Genomic DNA, 18540 nt, shown 5'->3' with positions numbered 1-18540 from the left:
GATTTAAGAATTTAAGAATTTAAGAATTGATAAGAATTTAAGAATTTAAGAATTTAAGAAAAATTTAAGAATTTAAGAATTTAAGAATTTAAGAATTTAAGAATTTAAGAATTTAAGAATTTAAGATTTTAAGATTTAAAGAATTTAAGAATTTAAGAATTTAAGAATTTAAGAATTTAAGAATTTAAGAATTTAAGAATTTAAGAATTTAAGAATTTAAGAATTTAAGAATTTAAGAATTTAAAATTTAAGAATTTAAGAATTTAAGAATTTAAGAATTTAAGAATTTAAGAATTTAAGAATTTAAGAATTTAAGAATTTAAGAATTTAAGAATTTTAAGAATTTAAGAATTTAAGAATTTAAGAATTTAAGAATTTAAGAATTTAAGAATTTAAGAATTTAAGAATTTAAGAATGTAAGAATTTAAGAATTTAAGATTTTAAGAATTTAAGAATTTAAAAATTGAGAAATTAAGAATTTAAGAATTTAAGAATTTAAGAATTTAAGAATTTAAGAATTTAAGAATTTAAGAATTTAAGAATTTAAGAATTTAAGAATTTAAGAATTTAAGAATTTAAGAATTTAAGAATTTAAGAATTTAAGAATTTAAGAATTTAAGAATTTTAAGAATTTAAGAATTTAAGAATTTAAGAATTTAAGAATTTAAGAATTTAAGAATTTAAGAATTTAAGAATTTAAGAATTTAAGAACTTAAGAATTTAAGAATTTAAGAATTTAAGAATTTAAGAATTTAAGAATTTAAGAATTTAAGAATTTAAAATTTAAGAATTTAAGAATTTAAGAATTTAAGAATTTAAGAATTTAAGAATTTAAGAATTTAAGAATTTAAGAATTTAAGAATTTAAGAATTTAAGAATTTAAGAATTTAAAATTTAAGAATTTAAGAATTTAAGAATTTAAGAATTTAAGAATTTAAGAATTTAAGAATTTAAGAATTTAAGAATTTAAGAATTGGATAATTTAAGAATTTAAGAATTTAAGAATTTAAGAATTTAAGAATTTAAGAATTTAAGAATTTAAGAATTTAAGAATTTAAGAATTTAAGAATTTAAGAAATTTAAGAATTTAAGAATTTAAGAATTTAAGAATTTAAGAATTTAAGAATTTAAGAATTTAAGAATTTAAGAATTTAAGAATTTAAAAATTTAAGAATTTAAGAATTTAAGAATTTAAGAATTTAAGAATTTAAGAATTTAAGAATTTAAGAATTTAAAATTTAAGAATTTAAGAATTTAAGAATTTAAGAATTTAAGAATTTAAGAATTTAAGAATTTAAGAATTTAAGAATTTAAGAATTTAAGAATTTAAGAATTTAAGAATTTAAGAATTTAAGAATTTAAGAATTTAAGAATTTAAGAATTTAAGAATTTAAGAATTTAAGAATTAAAATTTAAGAATTTAAGAATTTAAGAATTTAAGAATTTAAGAATTTAAGAATTTAAGAATTTAAGAATTTAAGAATTTAAGAATTTAAGGATTTAAGAATTTAAGAATTTAAGAATTTAAGAATTTAAGAATTTAAGAATTTAAGAATTTAAGAATTTTAGAATTTTAGAATTTAAGAATTTAAGAATTTAAGAATTTAAGAATTTAAGAATTTAAGAATTTAAGAATTTAAGAATTTAAGAATTTAAGAATTTAAGAATTTAAGAATTTAAGAATTTAAGAATTTAAGAATTTAAGAATTTAAGAATTTAAGAATTTAAGAATTTAAGAATTTAAGAATTTAAGAATTTAAGAATTTAAGATATTAAGAATTTAAGAATTTAAGAATTTAAGAATTTAAGAATTTAAGAATTTAAGAATTTAAGAATTAAAAATTTAAGAATTTAAGAATTTAAGAATTTAAGAATTTAAGAATTTAAGAATTTAAGAATTTAAGAATTTAAGAATTTAAGAATTTAAGAATTTAAGAATTTAAGAATTTAAGAATTTAAGAATTTAAGAATTTAAGAATTTAAGAATTTAAGAATTTAAGAATTTAAGAATTTAAGAATTTAAGAATTTAAGAATTTAAGAATTTAAGAATTTAAGAATTTAAGAATTTAAGAATTTAAGAATTTAAGAATTTAAGAATTTAAGAATTTAAGAAAATTTTAGAATTTAAGAATTTAAGAATTTAAGAATTTAAGAATTTAAGAATTTAAGAATTTAAGAATTTAAGAATTTAAGAATTTAAGAATTTAAGAATTTAAGAATTTAAGAATTTAAGAATTTAAGAATTTAAGAATTTAAGAATTTAAGAATTTAAGAATTTAAGAATTTAAGAATTTAAGAATTTAAGAATTTAAGAATTTAAGAATTAAGAATTTAAGAATTTAAGAATTTAAGAATTTAAGAATTTAAGAAATTTAAGAATTTAAGAATTTAAGAATTTAAGAATTTAAGAATTTAAGAATTTAAGAATTTAAGAATTTAAGAATTAAGAATTTAAGAATTTAAGAATTTAAGAATTTAAGAATTTAAGAATTTAATTAAGAATTAAGAATTTAAGAATTTAAGATTTTAAGAATTTAAGAATTTAAGAATTTAAGAATTTAAGAATTTAAGAATTTAAGAATTTAAAATTTAAAATTTAAGAATTTAAGAATTTAAGAATTTAAGAATTTAAGAATTTAAGAATTTAAGAATTTAAGAATTTAAGAATTTAAGAATTTAAGAATTTAAGAATTTAAAATTTAAGAATTTAAGAATTTAAGAATTTAAGAATTTAAGAATTTAAGAATTTAAAGATTTAAGAATTTAAGAATTTAAGAATTTAAGAATTTAAGAATTTAAGAATTTAAGAATTTAAGAATTTAAGAATTTAAGAATTTAAGAATTTAAGAATTTAAGAATTTAAGAATTTAAGAATTTAAGAATTTAAGAATTTAATAATAAAATAATTTAAGAATTTAAGAATTTAAGAATTTAAGAATTTGAAAATTTAAGAATTTAAGAATTTAAGAATTTAAGAATTTAAGAATTTAAGAATTTAAGAATTTAAGAATTTAAGAATTTAAGAATTTAAGAATTTAAGAATTTAAGAATTTAAGAATTTAAGAATTTAAGAATTAAGAAATTAATTTAAGAATTTAAGAATTTGAGAATTTAAGAATTTAAGAATTTAAGAATTTAAGAATTTAAGAATTTAAGAATTTAAGAATTTAAGAATTTAAGAATTTAAGAATTTAAGAATTTAAGAATTTAAGAATTTAAGAATTTAAGAATTTAAGAATTTAAGAATATAAGAATTTAAGAATTTAAGAATTTAAGAATTTAAGAATTTAAGAATTTAAGAATTTAAGAATTTAAGAATTTAAGAATTTAAGAATTTAAGAATTTAAGAATTTAAGAATTTAAGAATTTAAGAATTTAAGAATTTAAGAATTTTAGAATTTAAAAATTTAAGAATTTAAGAATTTAAGAATTTAAGAATTTAAGAATTTAAGAATTTAAGAATTTAAGAATTTAAGAATTTAAGAATTTAAGAATTTAAGAATTTAAGAATTTAAGAATTTAAGAATTTAAGAATTTAAGAATTTAAGAAATTAAGAATTTAAGAATTTAAGAATTTAAGAATTTAAGAATTTAAGAATTTAAGAATTTAAGAATTTAAGAATTTAAGAATTTAAGAATTTAAGAATTTAAGAATATAAGAATTTAAGAATTTAAGAATTTAAGAATTTAAGAATTTAAGAATTTAAGAATTTAAGAATTTAAGAATTTAAGAATTTAAGAATTTAAGAATTTAAGAATTTAAGAATTTAGAAATTTAAGAATTTAAGAATTTAAGAATTTAAGAATTTAAGAATTTAAGAATTTAAGAATTTAAGAATTTAAGAATTTAAGAATTTAAGAATTTAAGAATTTAAGAATTTAAGAATTTAAGAATTTAAGAATTTAAGAATTTAAGAATTTAAGAATTTAAGAATTTAAGAATTTAAGAATTTAAGAATTTAAGAATTTAAGAATTTAAGAATTTAAGAATTTAAGAATTTAAGAATTTAAGAATTTAAGTAATTTAAGAATTTAAGAATTTAAGAATTTAAGAATTTAAGAATTTAAGAATTTAAGAATTTAAGAATTTAAGAATTTAAGAATTTAAGAATTTAAGAATTTAAGAATTTAAGAATTTAAGAATTTAAGAATTTAAGAATTTAAGAATTTAAGAATTTAAGAAATTTAAGAATTTAAGAATTTAAGAATTTAAGAATTTAAGAATTTAAGAATTTAAGAATTTAAGAATTTAAGAATTTAAGAATTTAAGAATTTAAGAATTTAAGAATTTAAGAATTTAAGAATTTAAGAATTTAAGAATTTAAGAATTTAAGAATTTAAGAATTTAAGAATTTAAGAAATTTAAGAATTTAAGAATTTAAGAATTTAAGAATTTAAGAATTTAAGAATTTAAGAATTTAAGAATTTAAGAATTTAAGAATTTAAGAATTTAAGAATTTAAGAATTTAAGAATTTAAGAATTTAAGAATTTAAGAAAATAAGAATTTAAGAATTTAAGAATTTAAGAATTTAAGAATTTAAGAATTTAAGAATTTAAGAATTTAAGGATTTAAGAATTTAGGTATGTTGTGTTTGTTGTTTTGTGGTTGTTAGGTTTTTGAGTTTTAGGTTTTTAGTTGTTGGGTTGTTGGTTTGTTGGTAATTGTTGGTTTAGGGTTTTTGAGATTGTAGATTTTTGGTTTTGTTGTTGTTTTTAAGAATTTATGATTTAAGAATTTAAGAATTTAAGAATTTTTGAATTTAAGAATAGAAGATTAAGAATTTAAGAATTTAAGAATTTAAGAATTTAAGAATTTAAGAATTTAAGAATTTAAGAATTTAAGAATTTAAGAATTTAAGAATTTAAGAATTTAAGAATTTAAGAATTTAAGATTTTAAGAATTTAAGAATTTAAGAATTTAAGAATTTAAGAATTTTAAGAATTTTAAGAATTGTAAGAATTTAAGAATTTTAAGAATTTTAAGAATTTTAAGAATTTTAAGAATTTTAAGAGATTTAAGAATTTTAAGAATTTTAAGAATTTTAAGAATTTTAAGAATTTTAAGAATTTTAAGAATTTTAAGAATTTTAAGAATTTTAAGAATTTTAAGAATTTTAAGAATTTTAAGAATTTAAGAATTTAAGAATTTAAGAATTTAAGAATTTAAGAATTTAAGAATTTAAGAATTTAAGAATTTAAGAATTTAAGAATTTAAGAATTTAAGAATTTAAGAATTTAAGAATTTAAGAATTTAAGAATTTAAGAATTTAAGAATTTTAGAATTTAAGAATTTTAGAATTTAAGAATTTAAGAATTTAAGAATTTAACAATTTAAGAATTTAAGAATTTAAGAATTTAAGAATTTAAGAATTTAAGAATTATTTTAAATTTAGATTTTGAGATTTAATTTTAGAATTTTAGAATTTTAGAATTTTAGAATTTTAGAATTTTAGAATTTTAGAATTTTAGAATTTTAGAATTTTAGAATTTTAGAATTTTAGAATTTTAGAATTTTAGAATTTTAGAATTTTAGAATTTTAATGTATTTAGATTTTTAGTATTTTTGAGTGTTTTGGTAGTTTTTTTGTTTTTTTTTAGTTGGTTTAGTTTTTGTATTTTGTTTTTTGGTTTTTTTTTTTTTGTTTTTTTGTTTGTTTTTTGTTTTGTTTTGGTTTGTTTTTTTTGTATTTTGTTATTGTTTATTTTGTTTTATTTTTGTTTTGATTTTTTGTGGTTTTTTTTTTGTGTTTTGTGTTTTAGTATTTTGGTTTTGGTTTTGGGTTTGGGTTTTTTTTGGTTTGGGTTTTGGTGTTTTGGTTTTGGTTGTTATTTTTGTTTTGTGTTTTTGTTTTGTTTGTTGTTTTGGTTTGTTTTTTTTTTGTGTTTTTTTTTTTGGTTTGTGTTTGTTTGTGGTTTGAGTATTTTTTGGTTGTTTTTTTTGGGTTTGTTGGGATTGGTTTTGGTTTTTTTGTTTTGGGTTTTTTTGTTTTGTTTTGTTGTTTTTGTGTTTTGGGTTGTTTTGGTTTTAGGTTTTTGTTTTGTTGGGATAGTTTTTTTGTTATTTTATTTATTTTTTTGTTTTGATATGAATTTAAGATTTTATTGGTATTTAAGAATTTTAGAATTTAAGAATTTAAGAATTTAAGAATTTAAGAATTTAAGAATTTAAGAATTTAAGAATTTAAGAATTTAAGAATTTAAGAATTTAAGAATTTAAGAATTTAAGAATTTAAGAATTAAAATTTAAGAATTTAAGAATTTAAGAATTTAAGAATTTAAGAATTTAAGAATTTAAGAAAATTTAAGAATTTAAGAATTTAAGAATTTAAGAATTTAAGAATTTAAGAATTTAAGAATTTAAGAATTTAAGAATTTAAGAATTTAAGAATTTAAGAATTTAAGAATTTAAGAATTTAAGAATTTAAGAATTTAAGAATTTAAAAATTTAAGAATTTAAGAATTTAAAAGAATTATAAGAAATTAACGAATTAAGCATACAAATTAACCTAAACGCCAAACCTCAAAACGCATTAAACTCCAAACCTCCAAACCTCAAACCGCCAAATCCAAACCTCCAAACCTCCAAACCGCCAACTCCAAACCTCCAAACCTCCAAACCTCCAAACCTCCAAACCTCCAAACCTCCAAACCTCCAAACCGCCAAACCTCCAAACCTCCAAACCGCCAAACCTCCAAACCCCAAACCTCCAAACCTCCAAACCTCCAAACCTCCAAACCTCCAAACCTCCAACCTCCAAACCTCCAAACCTCCAAACCGCCAAACCTCCAAACCTCCAAACCTCCAAACCTCCAAACCTCCAAACCTCCAAAACCTCCAAACCTCCAAACCTCCAAACCTCCAAACCGCCAAACCTCCAAACCTCCAAACCTCCAAACCTCCAAACCTCCAAACCTCCCAAACCTCCAAACCTCCAAACCTCCAAACCTCCAAACCTCCAAACCTCCAAACCTCCAAACCTCCAAACCTCCAAACCTCCAAACCTCCAAACCTCCAAACCTCCAAACCTCCAAACCTCCAAACCTCCAAACCTCCAAACCTCCAAACCTCCAAACCTCCAAACCTCCAAACCTCCAAACCTCCAAACCTCCAAACCTCCAAACCTCCAAACCTCCAAACCTCCAAACCTCCAAACCTCCAAACCTCCAAACCTCCAAACCTCCAAACCTCCAAACCTCCAAACCTCCAAACCTCCAAACCTCCAAACCTCCACCAAACCTCCAAACCTCCAAACCTCCAAACCTCCAAACCTCCAAACCTCCAAACCTCCAAACCTCCAAACCTCCAAACCTCCAAACCTCCAAACCTCCAAACCTCCAAACCTCCAAACCTCCAAACCTCCAAACCTCCAAACCTCCAAACCTCCAAACCTCCAAACCTCCAAACCTCCAAACCTCCAAACCTCCAAACCTCCAAACCTCCAAACCTCCAAACCTCCAAACCTCCAAACCTCCAAACCTCCAAACCTCCAAACCTCCAAACCTCCAAACCTCCAAACCTCCAAACCTCCAAACCTCCAAACCTCCAAACCTCCAAACCTCCAAACCTCCAAACCTCCAAACCTCCAAACCTCCAAACCTCCAAACCTCCAAACCTCCAAACCTCCAAACCTCCAAACCTCCAAACCTCCAAACCTCCAAACCTCCAAACCTCCAAACCTCCAAACCTCCAAACCTCCAAACCTCCAAACCTCCAAACCTCCAAAACCTCCAAACCTCCAAACCTCCAAACCTCCAAACCTCCAAACCTCCAAACCTCCAAACCTCCAAACCTCCAAACCTCCAAACCTCCAAACCTCCAAACCTCCAAACCTCCAAACCTCCAAACCTCCAAACCTCCAAACCTCCAAACCTCCAAACCTCCAAACCTCCAAACCTCCAAACCTCCAAACCTCCAAACCTCCAAACCTCCAAACCTCCAAACCTCCAAACCTCCAAACCTCCAAACCTCCAAACCTCCAAACCTCCAAACCTCCAAACCTCCAAACCTCCAAACCTCCAAACCTCCAAACCTCCAAACCTCCAAACCTCCAAACCTCCAAACCTCCAAACCTCCAAACCTCCAAACCTCCAAAACCTCCAAACCTCCAAACCTCCAAACCTCCAAACCTCCAAACCTCCAAACCTCCAAACCTCCAAACCCAACCTCCAAACCTCCAAACCTCCAAACCTCCAAACCTCCAAACCTCCAAACCTCCAAACCTCCAAACCTCCAAACCTCCAAACCCAACCTCCAAACCTCCAAACCTCCAAACCCACCTCCAAACCTCCAAACCTCCAAACCTCCAAACCTCCAAACCTCCAAACCTCCAAACCTCCAAACCTCCAAACCTCCAAACCTCCAAACCTCCAAACCTCCAAACCTCCAAACCTCCAAACCTCCAAACCTCCAAACCTCCAAACCTCCAAACCTCCAAACCTCCAAACCTCCAAACCTCCAAACCTCCAAACCTCCAAACCTCCAAACCTCCAAACCTCCAAACCTCCAAACCTCCAAACCTCCAAACCTCCAAACCTCCAAACCTCCAAACCTCCAAACCTCCAAACCTCCAAACCTCCAAACCTCCAAACCTCCAAACCTCCAAACCTCCAAACCTCCAAACCTCCAAACCTCCAAACCTCCAAACCTCCAAACCTCCAAACCTCCAAACCTCCAAACCTCCAAACCTCCAAACCTCCAAACCTCCAAACCTCCAAACCTCCAAACCTCCAAACCTCCAAACCTCCAAACCTCCAAACCTCCAAACCTCCAAACCTCCAAACCTCCAAACCTCCAAACCTCCAAACCTCCAAACCTCCAAACCTCCAAACCTCCAAACCTCCAAACCTCCAAACCTCCAAACCTCCAAACCTCCAAACCTCCAAACCTCCAAACCTCCAAACCTCCAAACCTCCAAACCTCCAAACCTCCAAACCTCCAAACCTCCAAACCTCCAAACCTCCAAACCTCCAAACCTCCAAACCTCCAAACCTCCAAACCTCCAAAACCTCCAAACCTCCAAACCTCCAAACCTCCAAACCTCCAAACCTCCAAACCTCCAAACCTCCAAACCTCCAAACCTCCAAACCTCCAAACCTCCAAACCTCCAAACCTCCAAAACCTCCAAACCTCCAAACCTCCAAACCTCCAAACCTCCAAACCTCCAAACCTCCAAACCTCCAAACCTCCAAACCTCCAAACCTCCAAACCTCCAAACCTCCAAACCTCCAAACCTCCAAACCTCCAAACCTCCAAACCTCCAAACCTCCAAACCTCCAAACCTCCAAACCTCCAAACCTCCAAACCTCCAAACCTCCAAACCTCCAAACCTCCAAACCTCCAAACCTCCAAACCTCCAAACCTCCAAACCTCCAAACCTCCAAACCTCCAAACCTCCAAACCTCCAAACCTCCAAACCTCCAAACCTCCAAACCTCCAAACCTCCAAACCTCCAAACCTCCAAACCTCCAAACCTCCAAACCTCCAAACCTCCAAACCTCCAAACCTCCAAACCTCCAAACCTCCAAACCTCCAAACCTCCAAACCTCCAAACCTCCAAACCTCCAAACCTCCAAACCTCCAAACCTCCAAACCTCCAAACCTCCAAACCTCCAAACCTCCAAACCTCCAAACCTCCAAACCTCCAAACCTCCAAACCTCCAAACCTCCAAACCTCCAAACCTCCAAACCTCCAAACCTCCAAACCTCCAAACCTCCAAACCTCCAAACCTCCAAACCTCCAAACCTCCAAACCTCCAAACCTCCAAACCTCCAAACCTCCAAACCTCCAAACCTCCAAACCTCCAAACCTCCAAACCTCCAAACCTCCAAACCTCCAAACCTCCAAACCTCCAAACCTCCAAACCTCCAAACCTCCAAACCTCCAAAACCTCCAAACCTCCAAACCTCCAAACCTCCAAACCTCCAAACCTCCAAACCTCCAAACCTCCAAACCTCCAAACCTCCAAACCTCCAAACCTCCAAACCTCCAAACCTCCAAACCTCCAAACCTCCAAACCTCCAAACCTCCAAACCTCCAAACCTCCAAACCTCCAAACCTCCAAACCTCCAAACCTCCAAACCTCCAAACCTCCAAACCTCCAAACCTCCAAACCTCCAAACCTCCAAACCTCCAAACCTCCAAACCTCCAAACCTCCAAACCTCCAAACCTCCAAACCTCCAAACCTCCAAACCTCCAAACCTCCAAACCTCCAAACCTCCAAACCTCCAAACCTCCAAACCTCCAAACCTCCAAACCTCCAAACCTCCAAACCTCCAAACCTCCAAACCTCCAAACCTCCAAAACCTCCAAACCTCCAAACCTCCAAACCTCCAAACCTCCAAACCTCCAAACCTCCAAAACCTCCAAACCTCCAAACCTCCAAACCTCCAAACCTCCAAACCTCCAAACCTCCAAACCTCCAAACCTCCAAACCTCCAAACCTCCAAACCTCCAAACCTCCAAACCTCCAAACCTCCAAACCTCCAAACCTCCAAACCTCCAAACCTCCAAACCTCCAAACCTCCAAACCTCCAAACCTCCAAACCTCCAAACCTCCAAACCTCCAAACCTCCAAACCTCCAAACCTCCAAACCTCCAAACCTCCAAACCTCCAAACCTCCAAACCTCCAAACCTCCAAACCTCCAAACCTCCAAACCTCCAAACCTCCAAACCTCCAAACCTCCAAACCTCCAAACCTCCAAACCTCCAAACCTCCAAACCTCCAAACCTCCAAACCTCCAAACCTCCAAACCTCCAAACCTCCAAACCTCCAAACCTCCAAACCTCCAAACCTCCAAACCTCCAAACCTCCAAACCTCCAAACCTCCAAACCTCCAAACCTCCAAACCTCCAAACCTCCAAACCTCCAAACCTCCAAACCTCCAAACCTCCAAACCTCCAAACCTCCAAACCTCCAAACCTCCAAACCTCCAAACCTCCAAACCTCCAAACCTCCAAAACCTCCAAACCTCCAAACCTCCAAACCTCCAAACCTCCAAACCTCCAAACCTCCAAACCTCCAAACCTCCAAACCTCCAAACCTCCAAACCTCCAAACCTCCAAACCTCCAAACCTCCAAACCTCCAAACCTCCAAACCTCCAAACCTCCAAACCTCCAAACCTCCAAACCTCCAAACCTCCAAACCTCCAAACCTCCAAACCTCCAAACCTCCAAACCTCCAAACCTCCAAACCTCCAAACCTCCAAACCTCCAAACCTCCAAACCTCCAACCTCCATAACCTCCAAACCTCCAACCTCCAACCTCCAATCACCTCCAAACCTCCAAACCTCCTAACCCTCCAAAACCGTCCAAACCCTCCAAACCTCCAAACCTCCAAACCCTCCAAACCTCCAAACCGCTCTCACCTCCAAACCCGCCAAACCGCCAAACCTCCAAACCTCCAAACCATCCAAACCTCCAAACCTCCAAACCATACCAATTCAATCGCACCCCCCCAACGCAATGCCAGCATCCCGTCTACACCGCCCCCCCGCACGGTCCCAGGCCTGCCATGTACTACCCCAAACTCGGAGCCCCCCCCCCAAACACGCTCGCACACCCCAATGACCCTCCACCACCTCGCCTGAAAGTCCCCCCCCCTCACCTACTAGTTCCAGTCACCTGTACCGCCCCCCCCCCCCCCCATACGTCAGTCCAGATCACAACCATCTACCGATTCACGTGGCTCACTTGTCACTGGACCGTTACCGGCCCACCAAGCCCCCAGATCCCGGGCCCACCTGCCACCGTCCAGCCTTCGCGACCTTCCGGATGCTTGGTTCGTTGTAGAGTTGTGCAAGTTCGTGGTTCATTCTCCGCCGCCATCCGTCGTTCTCATATACGCCACCAAAGATGGTCCTTAGCACTCGACGTTCGAAGACGCTTAGCGCTCGTATGTCCTCTTCGAGCATTGTCCACGTCTCGTGCCCGTAGAGGACGACCGGTCTTATCAGCGACTTGTAGATGGAACACTTCGTATGTAGGGAGAATTTCCGGGACCTTAGGCTCTTGTGGAGACCGAAATAAGCACGACTTCCTGCGATGATGCGTCTCCGAATTTCCCTGCTGCAGCTGTTGTCCGACGTTACCAACGATCCGAGGTATACAAACTCCTCCACCACCTCGAATTCGTCCCCGTCGATTGTAACGCTTGGTCCAATGCGAGCCCTAAGGGACTCGGTTCCTCCTGCCAGCAGGTACTTTGTCTTCGCCACATTCACCCTTAGCCCAACCTTCTCTGCTTCCCGCTTCAAGCCGGTGTACGCATCCGCAACCGCCTTGAACGTTCTGCCAACAATGTCCATGTCGTCAGCGAAGCAGATGAATTGGTTGGACTTGCTGAAGATCGTGCCCCGCATATTGAAGCCCGCTCGTCTCATAACACCTTCTAGCACGACATTGAAACAGAGGCAAGAGATCCCATCGCCTTGCCGAAGCCCCCCAAGTGAAGGAAACGAGTCCGATTCCGCACCCGATATCTTCACACAGCACCGAGCCCCATCCATCGTCATCTTGATCAGTCTGATCAACTTCCCGGGAAAGCCGTTCTCGTCCATGATTTTCCATAGCTCTTCGCGATCGACTGAGTCGTACGCGGCTTTGAAGTCGATGAATAGGTGGTGCGTGGGAACTTGGTACTCGCGACACTTTTGGAGGATTTGTCGCACAGTGAAGATTTGGTCGGTTGTTGATCTCCCCATGACGAATCCGGCTTGATAACTTCCAACAAAACCTTCCGCTATTGGCGATAGGCGGCTGAAGAGGATCTGGGAGAACACTTTGTAGGCCGCGTTGAGGACTGTGATGGCACGGTAGTTCTCACAATCTAACTTGTCCCCTTTCTTGTAGATCGGGCATATTACTCCCACTTTCCACTCCTCCGGTAGCTGTTCTGACTCCCAGATCCTGACTATCAGCCGGTGCAAACAGGACGCCAGCTTCTCCGGGCCCATCTTGATGAGTTCAGCACCGATACCATCCTTACCCGCTGCTTTGTTGTTCTTCAGCTTCTTGATGGCATCCTTAACTTCCCGCATCGTGGGAACTGGCTCCTCTCCTTCTCCCGCTGCACCGATGAAGTCCTCTCTCCTGCCGCCTTGGACCCCTGCCTCTGCTTCTGCGCCATTCAGGTGTTCATCGAAGTGCTGCTTCCACCTGTCGATCACCTCACGCTCGTTCGTCAAGATAGCTCCATTTTTATCTCGGCACATTTCGACTCGCGGCGTGAAGCCGTTGCGAGATCCGTTGAGCTTCTTGTAGAACTTTCGCGTTTCGTTCGAGCGATGCAGCTGCTCCATGTCCTCAAACTCCAACTCTTCCTGGTGGCGCACTTTTGCCCGGAAGAGCTGGTGCTGCTGCCTTCGCTTCTGTCCATACGCCTCCTCGTAATCACGGAGATTGTACTGCAGCATTGCCCTCCGTGCTGCATTCTTCTCCTCCAAAATCGCTCGACACTCCTCGTCGAACCAATCGTTCCGTCGTCCTCGTTCCACAAATCCGATGGTGCTTTCTGCTGCGTTGGTGATGGCTGCCTTGACGCTCCTCCAGCAGTCCTCGAGGGGAGCTTCCAACAGCTCACCCTCCCCTGGCAACGCAGCCTCCAGCGAATGCGCGTACCGGGAGGCGACTTCCGGTAACTTAAGCCGCTCCAGATCCAGAATTTAAGAATTTAAGAATTTAAGAATTTAAGAATTTAAGAATTTAAGAATTTAAGAATTTAAGAATTTAAGAATTTAAGAATTTAAGAATTTAAGAATTTAAGAATTTAAGAATTTAAGAATTTAAGAATTTAAGAATTTAAGAATTTAAGAATTTAAGAATTTAAGAATTTAAGAATTTAAGAATTTAAGAATTTAAGAATTTAAGAATTTAAGAATTTAAGAATTTAAGAATTTAAGAATTTAAGAATTTAAGAATTTAAGAATTTAAGAATTTAAGAATTTAAGAATTTAAGAATTTAAGAATTTAAGAATTTAAGAATTTAAGAATTTAAGAATTTAAGAATTTAAGAATTTATGAATTTATGAATTTATGAATTTATGAATTTATGAATTTATGAATTTATGAATTTATGAATTTATGAATTTATGAATTTATGAATTTATGAATTTATGAATTTGAGAATTTTGGAATTTAATAACTCAAGAACTTAAATTTTATTTGAGATTTTTGAAATTTCCGTTTTTTTTTGTGCAAAATAGTTTTTAATTTAATATTTTTTGGTTTTCAAATTTTGTTTTTTTTAATTTTGTTTTTTTTTTTTTTAATTTTATTTTTTTTCAAATTTGCATTTTTCTTTAAATTTTGAATTTTAGATTTTTTAGGGTAACTCCAAAGAGTTTCGGAATTTTTAAATTACGATTTTAGAAATTCGATTTTTTTTAATCTGTATTTTAATTTTTTTTTAAACTATTAAAATATGAAAAAAGTTTCGATTTTTTTAATTTGAATTTTGAATGATGGAGCATTAATTTTTGAATGCTCTACGGGTTTCTACGGGTAAATCCCATCAAAAATGCAAAGGCAAATTGAATATATCCACTATAAAATTAAAAATGAATAAGGTTAAAAAAAACATTACTCAAAACTCAAAAGAAATTACATATCCAGAGCCGGATATATTAAGAAATGAGTTAAGTGTAGTAATAATTTTATTTAAGAAATTCTCAACCATACATTTAAAAACTAATCTCTACATAATTTTCATCTTTATTTTTCGACGGTTCGTATTAAGAAAATACAAACAAACATGTTCAGAAAAAAATCAAAACTTTTTTTCGTAAATTCGCGATAACTCGTGATGTTTATAAGCAACCCCCTTATGTCTATTTATCAAAATTTTTGTAATTGTCTGTTCTACAACTTTGTAGAACATTATTACACTCTAAAAAATAACCCTGCAAAGTTAGAAAAACACGAAATTTTAAAATGAAAAAAATTGTTCTAAATGAAAAAATGACCCTTCTGGGTCAATGTAGATTTGAAAAGTACATTAAATTTCCCATAAAATGACATGTTCCAAAATTTTTTACAGTCGAGTAACGGAAAATGGGAGAATTTTTAAAACTTTTTTAGGGTTTTTTTCGATGAAAAATACGTTTTTTCGGAATTCTGAGTACGCCATCAAATCGGGCGTCTAATTTTACATAAAAGTCCCTTTGACACCAAATTTCTATCTCATCACCGTTTCAGGCTGCAAATTATTGAAAAACACCTCTTTTTCGCATGTTCAAAAATGGAAGGGGTCGTACCGCCCCTCCGTCACGAGATATCAAAAAACGGACCTCGGATTCGTGATCAGGGACAAAAGTTACCCCTTAGGACAAAGTTTCACGCAAATCGAAGAGGGGTCGGGCAACTGCTGTGTGAGTTGGCGGAGAATTACCCATTTTTGTGTTCCTTTTTTATATTTACCCCTTTTTTTTTGTTTTTGATGTTTAATTTTTTTTTTATCTATGTATTTTTATACTTTTTTTGTTAAAAAATCTTTGTATATTATTATTTGTGTACTTTCGTATATTTGTATTTTGTTATTTTGTATTTAGTATTTGTTTAATCATGTAGTTTCTTATATTTGTAGTTTTTTTTGTATTTTGTATTTTAAATTTTGTTATTTTTAATCGTTTTTTTTTGCATTTTTATATTTTTTGTGTTTGTGTAGTTGTGCTTTTTTGTATTTTTGTGATTCTGTTTTTTAGTATTTACCCGAGTGTCTAGTATTTTTATTCTTTTTGCAGTTTAATTTGTAATCTTTGTATTTTTATATTTTTTATTCGTATAGTTACGTTTTTATGTATATTTGTATTTTTGATTTTTTTTTATTTTGTATTTTTCCATTTAGTCTGAGTAAGTGTGACATTGCAAGTATAGGAAGGGGGGGGATAAATTTTGGCTGATTTTAGCGTAACGTACTTTATCGATGAAGCCTCTCGGGCGCCGGAACAAAAAGGGTGCGAGAAGTAAATTCTCTCTCGGAAAAGAAGTAAAAAAGGAACAAATGCGGAGCACTTTAATAAATCAACGCTGGTCAGTTGAGATTCCAGGCGACGGAACCCTTTGCCCAAGTGAACTCGGCCAGTCCCGGCCCCTGGAGTTGCGAGAGATGCAGCATATGATGCAGCGAATTGGACAGATCGGCTTCGGTTTGTCCGCCGGGGAACATTGAGTTGGCAGCCGATGGTTCGCTCCGGCAGCCGTTTGGCTCAGCACCGACAGACTGCGCTGGACGGACTGTTGGGGTAGACAAACAGCTGAACGGCCGGGTACGCAGTGGTCGGTTCGACGGCCTGCTCGTATAGTATCTTGCGCTGGTCGTTCTAAATAATGCTCTGGGTGTGGAACTGCAGGTCTTGCTGCATCGGATTGCACGGCTGTTCACTTGCCGGCTGCTGTTGCTGTAGGTTTGTGTAGGCCACTGCGTTTTCATGAGCATGCGGCGTAAGATCTCGCTCTGCTGCTCAGGTACTGCTGCTGGGCCAGCAGGTTTTGGGCCAACATGTCGACCAGACGCTTGAACGCCGTGCTGGACTCATCACCAAACCGTGACGTGACTTTGTTGATTCGGATCGTAAGACTCTGACGTGTGGAAGCCACGGTTGTCGTACGCCTCAGGTCACTATCCGTAGTGACGCTGGTTCTACTGCTGTGGGAATCGCCTGTTGCCGAAGGCGTCGCTGTTCGACAGGAATGCCAGACAAAAGTTCTTCCCGCTCGACTGTTTATATGCCGGAAGCGCGATCACAGAGGAACCCTTTGATCGTCATGGCGGAAAATTCAGGCGTGTCGACCGGCCAGTTGGTTCCTGTTCGAAGAATACTAACATTATGCTCAAAAGAACACATTCAATATAATCTACAAACATTTTCAACGCGTTTTAACTGTTAAGTTTGATAGGGGAGCTTACGAGTTTTGCATGCAGGAAATCAGGTTGACCACGACACTTCCGCATGACTTTTTCGTCTTCACCTGCTCAAAGTGGATGAACCCGTTGAGCAACTTCTTCAGCACAGCTTACGGCACTTCCGGTGGGTCCGCCATGCACTACAAACCGTCAGCTGCTAGCACGAATCTGTATGCCGGATCAAAAATAGCATTATTTAGGGCTTTGGGGCTCCCATGTGCTGGTTACCGTTACTTTACCGGGAGCTTGGTTAATCAAGCAAGTTTACCGTTGAATTATTCCTCTGCGGTATGTGACCCTTGGCTAAGCCGGTTCATGATCTTTGTTTGGTATGCCGCAGCAACGCAGAGGACAGTGTGGCACGTTCATCTATGATTTGATTTCCACCGCCTGGTAGTTCCCGATCCTGAAGCGCATCCGAACGAACTTAAGGGGTGACTCGGGAATCGGTTCCGGTCCTTCCGGGACTACGGGACGTAAGTCGGCCCCGGCTTGGCACCCTAAAACATTGTTGTTGGGTGGTGCTTTATATCACGTTAATCTCCCTCGATTTAGCACAAACATACGAATCCAACCTGTGCCACTCCGGCGCGCCTATTGAGAGTTTTGACTTTACATGTGGTCCTTGTCGAACAGGAACTCGGCCAGCTTCCTGCCCTCCTTCGAGGCGTCGTCGATGCCGGTCATCTTTCGCAGGGTGGCGATCTTTTCGGCCAGTTCGCGCTGTCCCTTGTGCTGCTCGTCCAGGTACTCTCCGGTCAGGTAGTCGACCAGGTGGTAGTCGTTCTTGTCTCCCTCGCAGGTCTTGATCAGGTTACGAATGCTGAGCGTGACTTCCTGCTCCTTCTTCAGGGCATCCTCCAGAGCGGACAATCCGGTGGTGGCGGCCGGGACCTTGTAGCTATAGTCCAGCTGGAAGGTGTTCTTGTTGACCGGTTCCTTTCTGCGCATCAGGGCGTACTCGATCAGCTTGATGCCGTGCTCGCGCTCCTCGCCGGCGGCGTGGAAGAAGAACTTCTCGAAGCCGGGCAGGTTGATCTTCTCCTGGGCAAAGTATGCGGCGTACTTGAGGTACACGATCGACGCGTGCAGCGCGTCCACGCAGCTCCGGTGCAGGTCGTCCCACACGCACTCGCGCTCCAGCTCAACGCCAGTTTGATGGGCCATGGCCGGTTCCTGGTAGCAGCAGCGGCAGGTTAGGAAGTGCAACCCCGGTGGTTGCACGGGCCACGGCGACGGATAGATTGTGGTTTCCGTTCCGACGGAGATTTTTATCGCGGACGGCAACAAACAAAACAAAATATGGTTTGACCGGTTTGACATCTCGTTTTGACTGTTCTCGCTGTCAAAAGCGAGGCGAGAAAGAGAAAAACGATGATGGCGGCAGCTGTCACGCTGGTAGTAAGCGATTCAAAAAATGTATGGGGGGAATCAGTTTAAATTCAATATTTTCCAAGTTATGCAGAGTAGAGTCATAAAATTTGACCTGGTGAAAGCTTATTTTTTTTAAGACCAGCAGGTCAAATTTTATCCGGCTGCGATGTGTATTTGCTGAGTTATTTGCAAAAAACTGAATTTCCCAGAACAAATTTGAATTTTTTACCACCAAACGAACAGCGCCATCTAGGGATCATC

The 18540-nt window shown here is 35.1% G+C and overlaps 2 protein-coding genes across 2 annotated transcripts in view; both read right to left on the bottom strand.

Moving 5' to 3' along the window:
* Nucleotides 1–18540, bottom strand: part of LOC128093327 (uncharacterized) — a 481727-nt gene that overhangs the window by 103500 nt on the left and 359687 nt on the right. The window lies entirely within an intron of this gene.
* LOC120430812 (ferritin subunit-like) lies at nucleotides 17509–18087 on the bottom strand. Its single transcript, XM_039595934.2, has one exon. It carries the CDS (start codon nucleotides 18070–18072, stop codon nucleotides 17518–17520), a length of 555 nt encoding a protein of 184 aa, XP_039451868.2. The 5' UTR covers nucleotides 18073–18087; the 3' UTR covers nucleotides 17509–17517.

The sequence above is a fragment of the Culex pipiens genome, chromosome 1, assembly GCF_016801865.2.
Source record: "Culex pipiens pallens isolate TS chromosome 1, TS_CPP_V2, whole genome shotgun sequence".
Classification (NCBI taxonomy): domain Eukaryota; kingdom Metazoa; phylum Arthropoda; class Insecta; order Diptera; family Culicidae; genus Culex; species Culex pipiens.
This window is presented reverse-complemented; position numbering and strand designations above follow the sequence as displayed.

Coding starts and splice junctions, on each gene's coding strand:
- LOC120430812 (XM_039595934.2), bottom strand. CDS start 18,072: ATGGCCCATCAAACTGGCGTTGAGCTGGAGCGCGAGTGCGTGTGGGAC.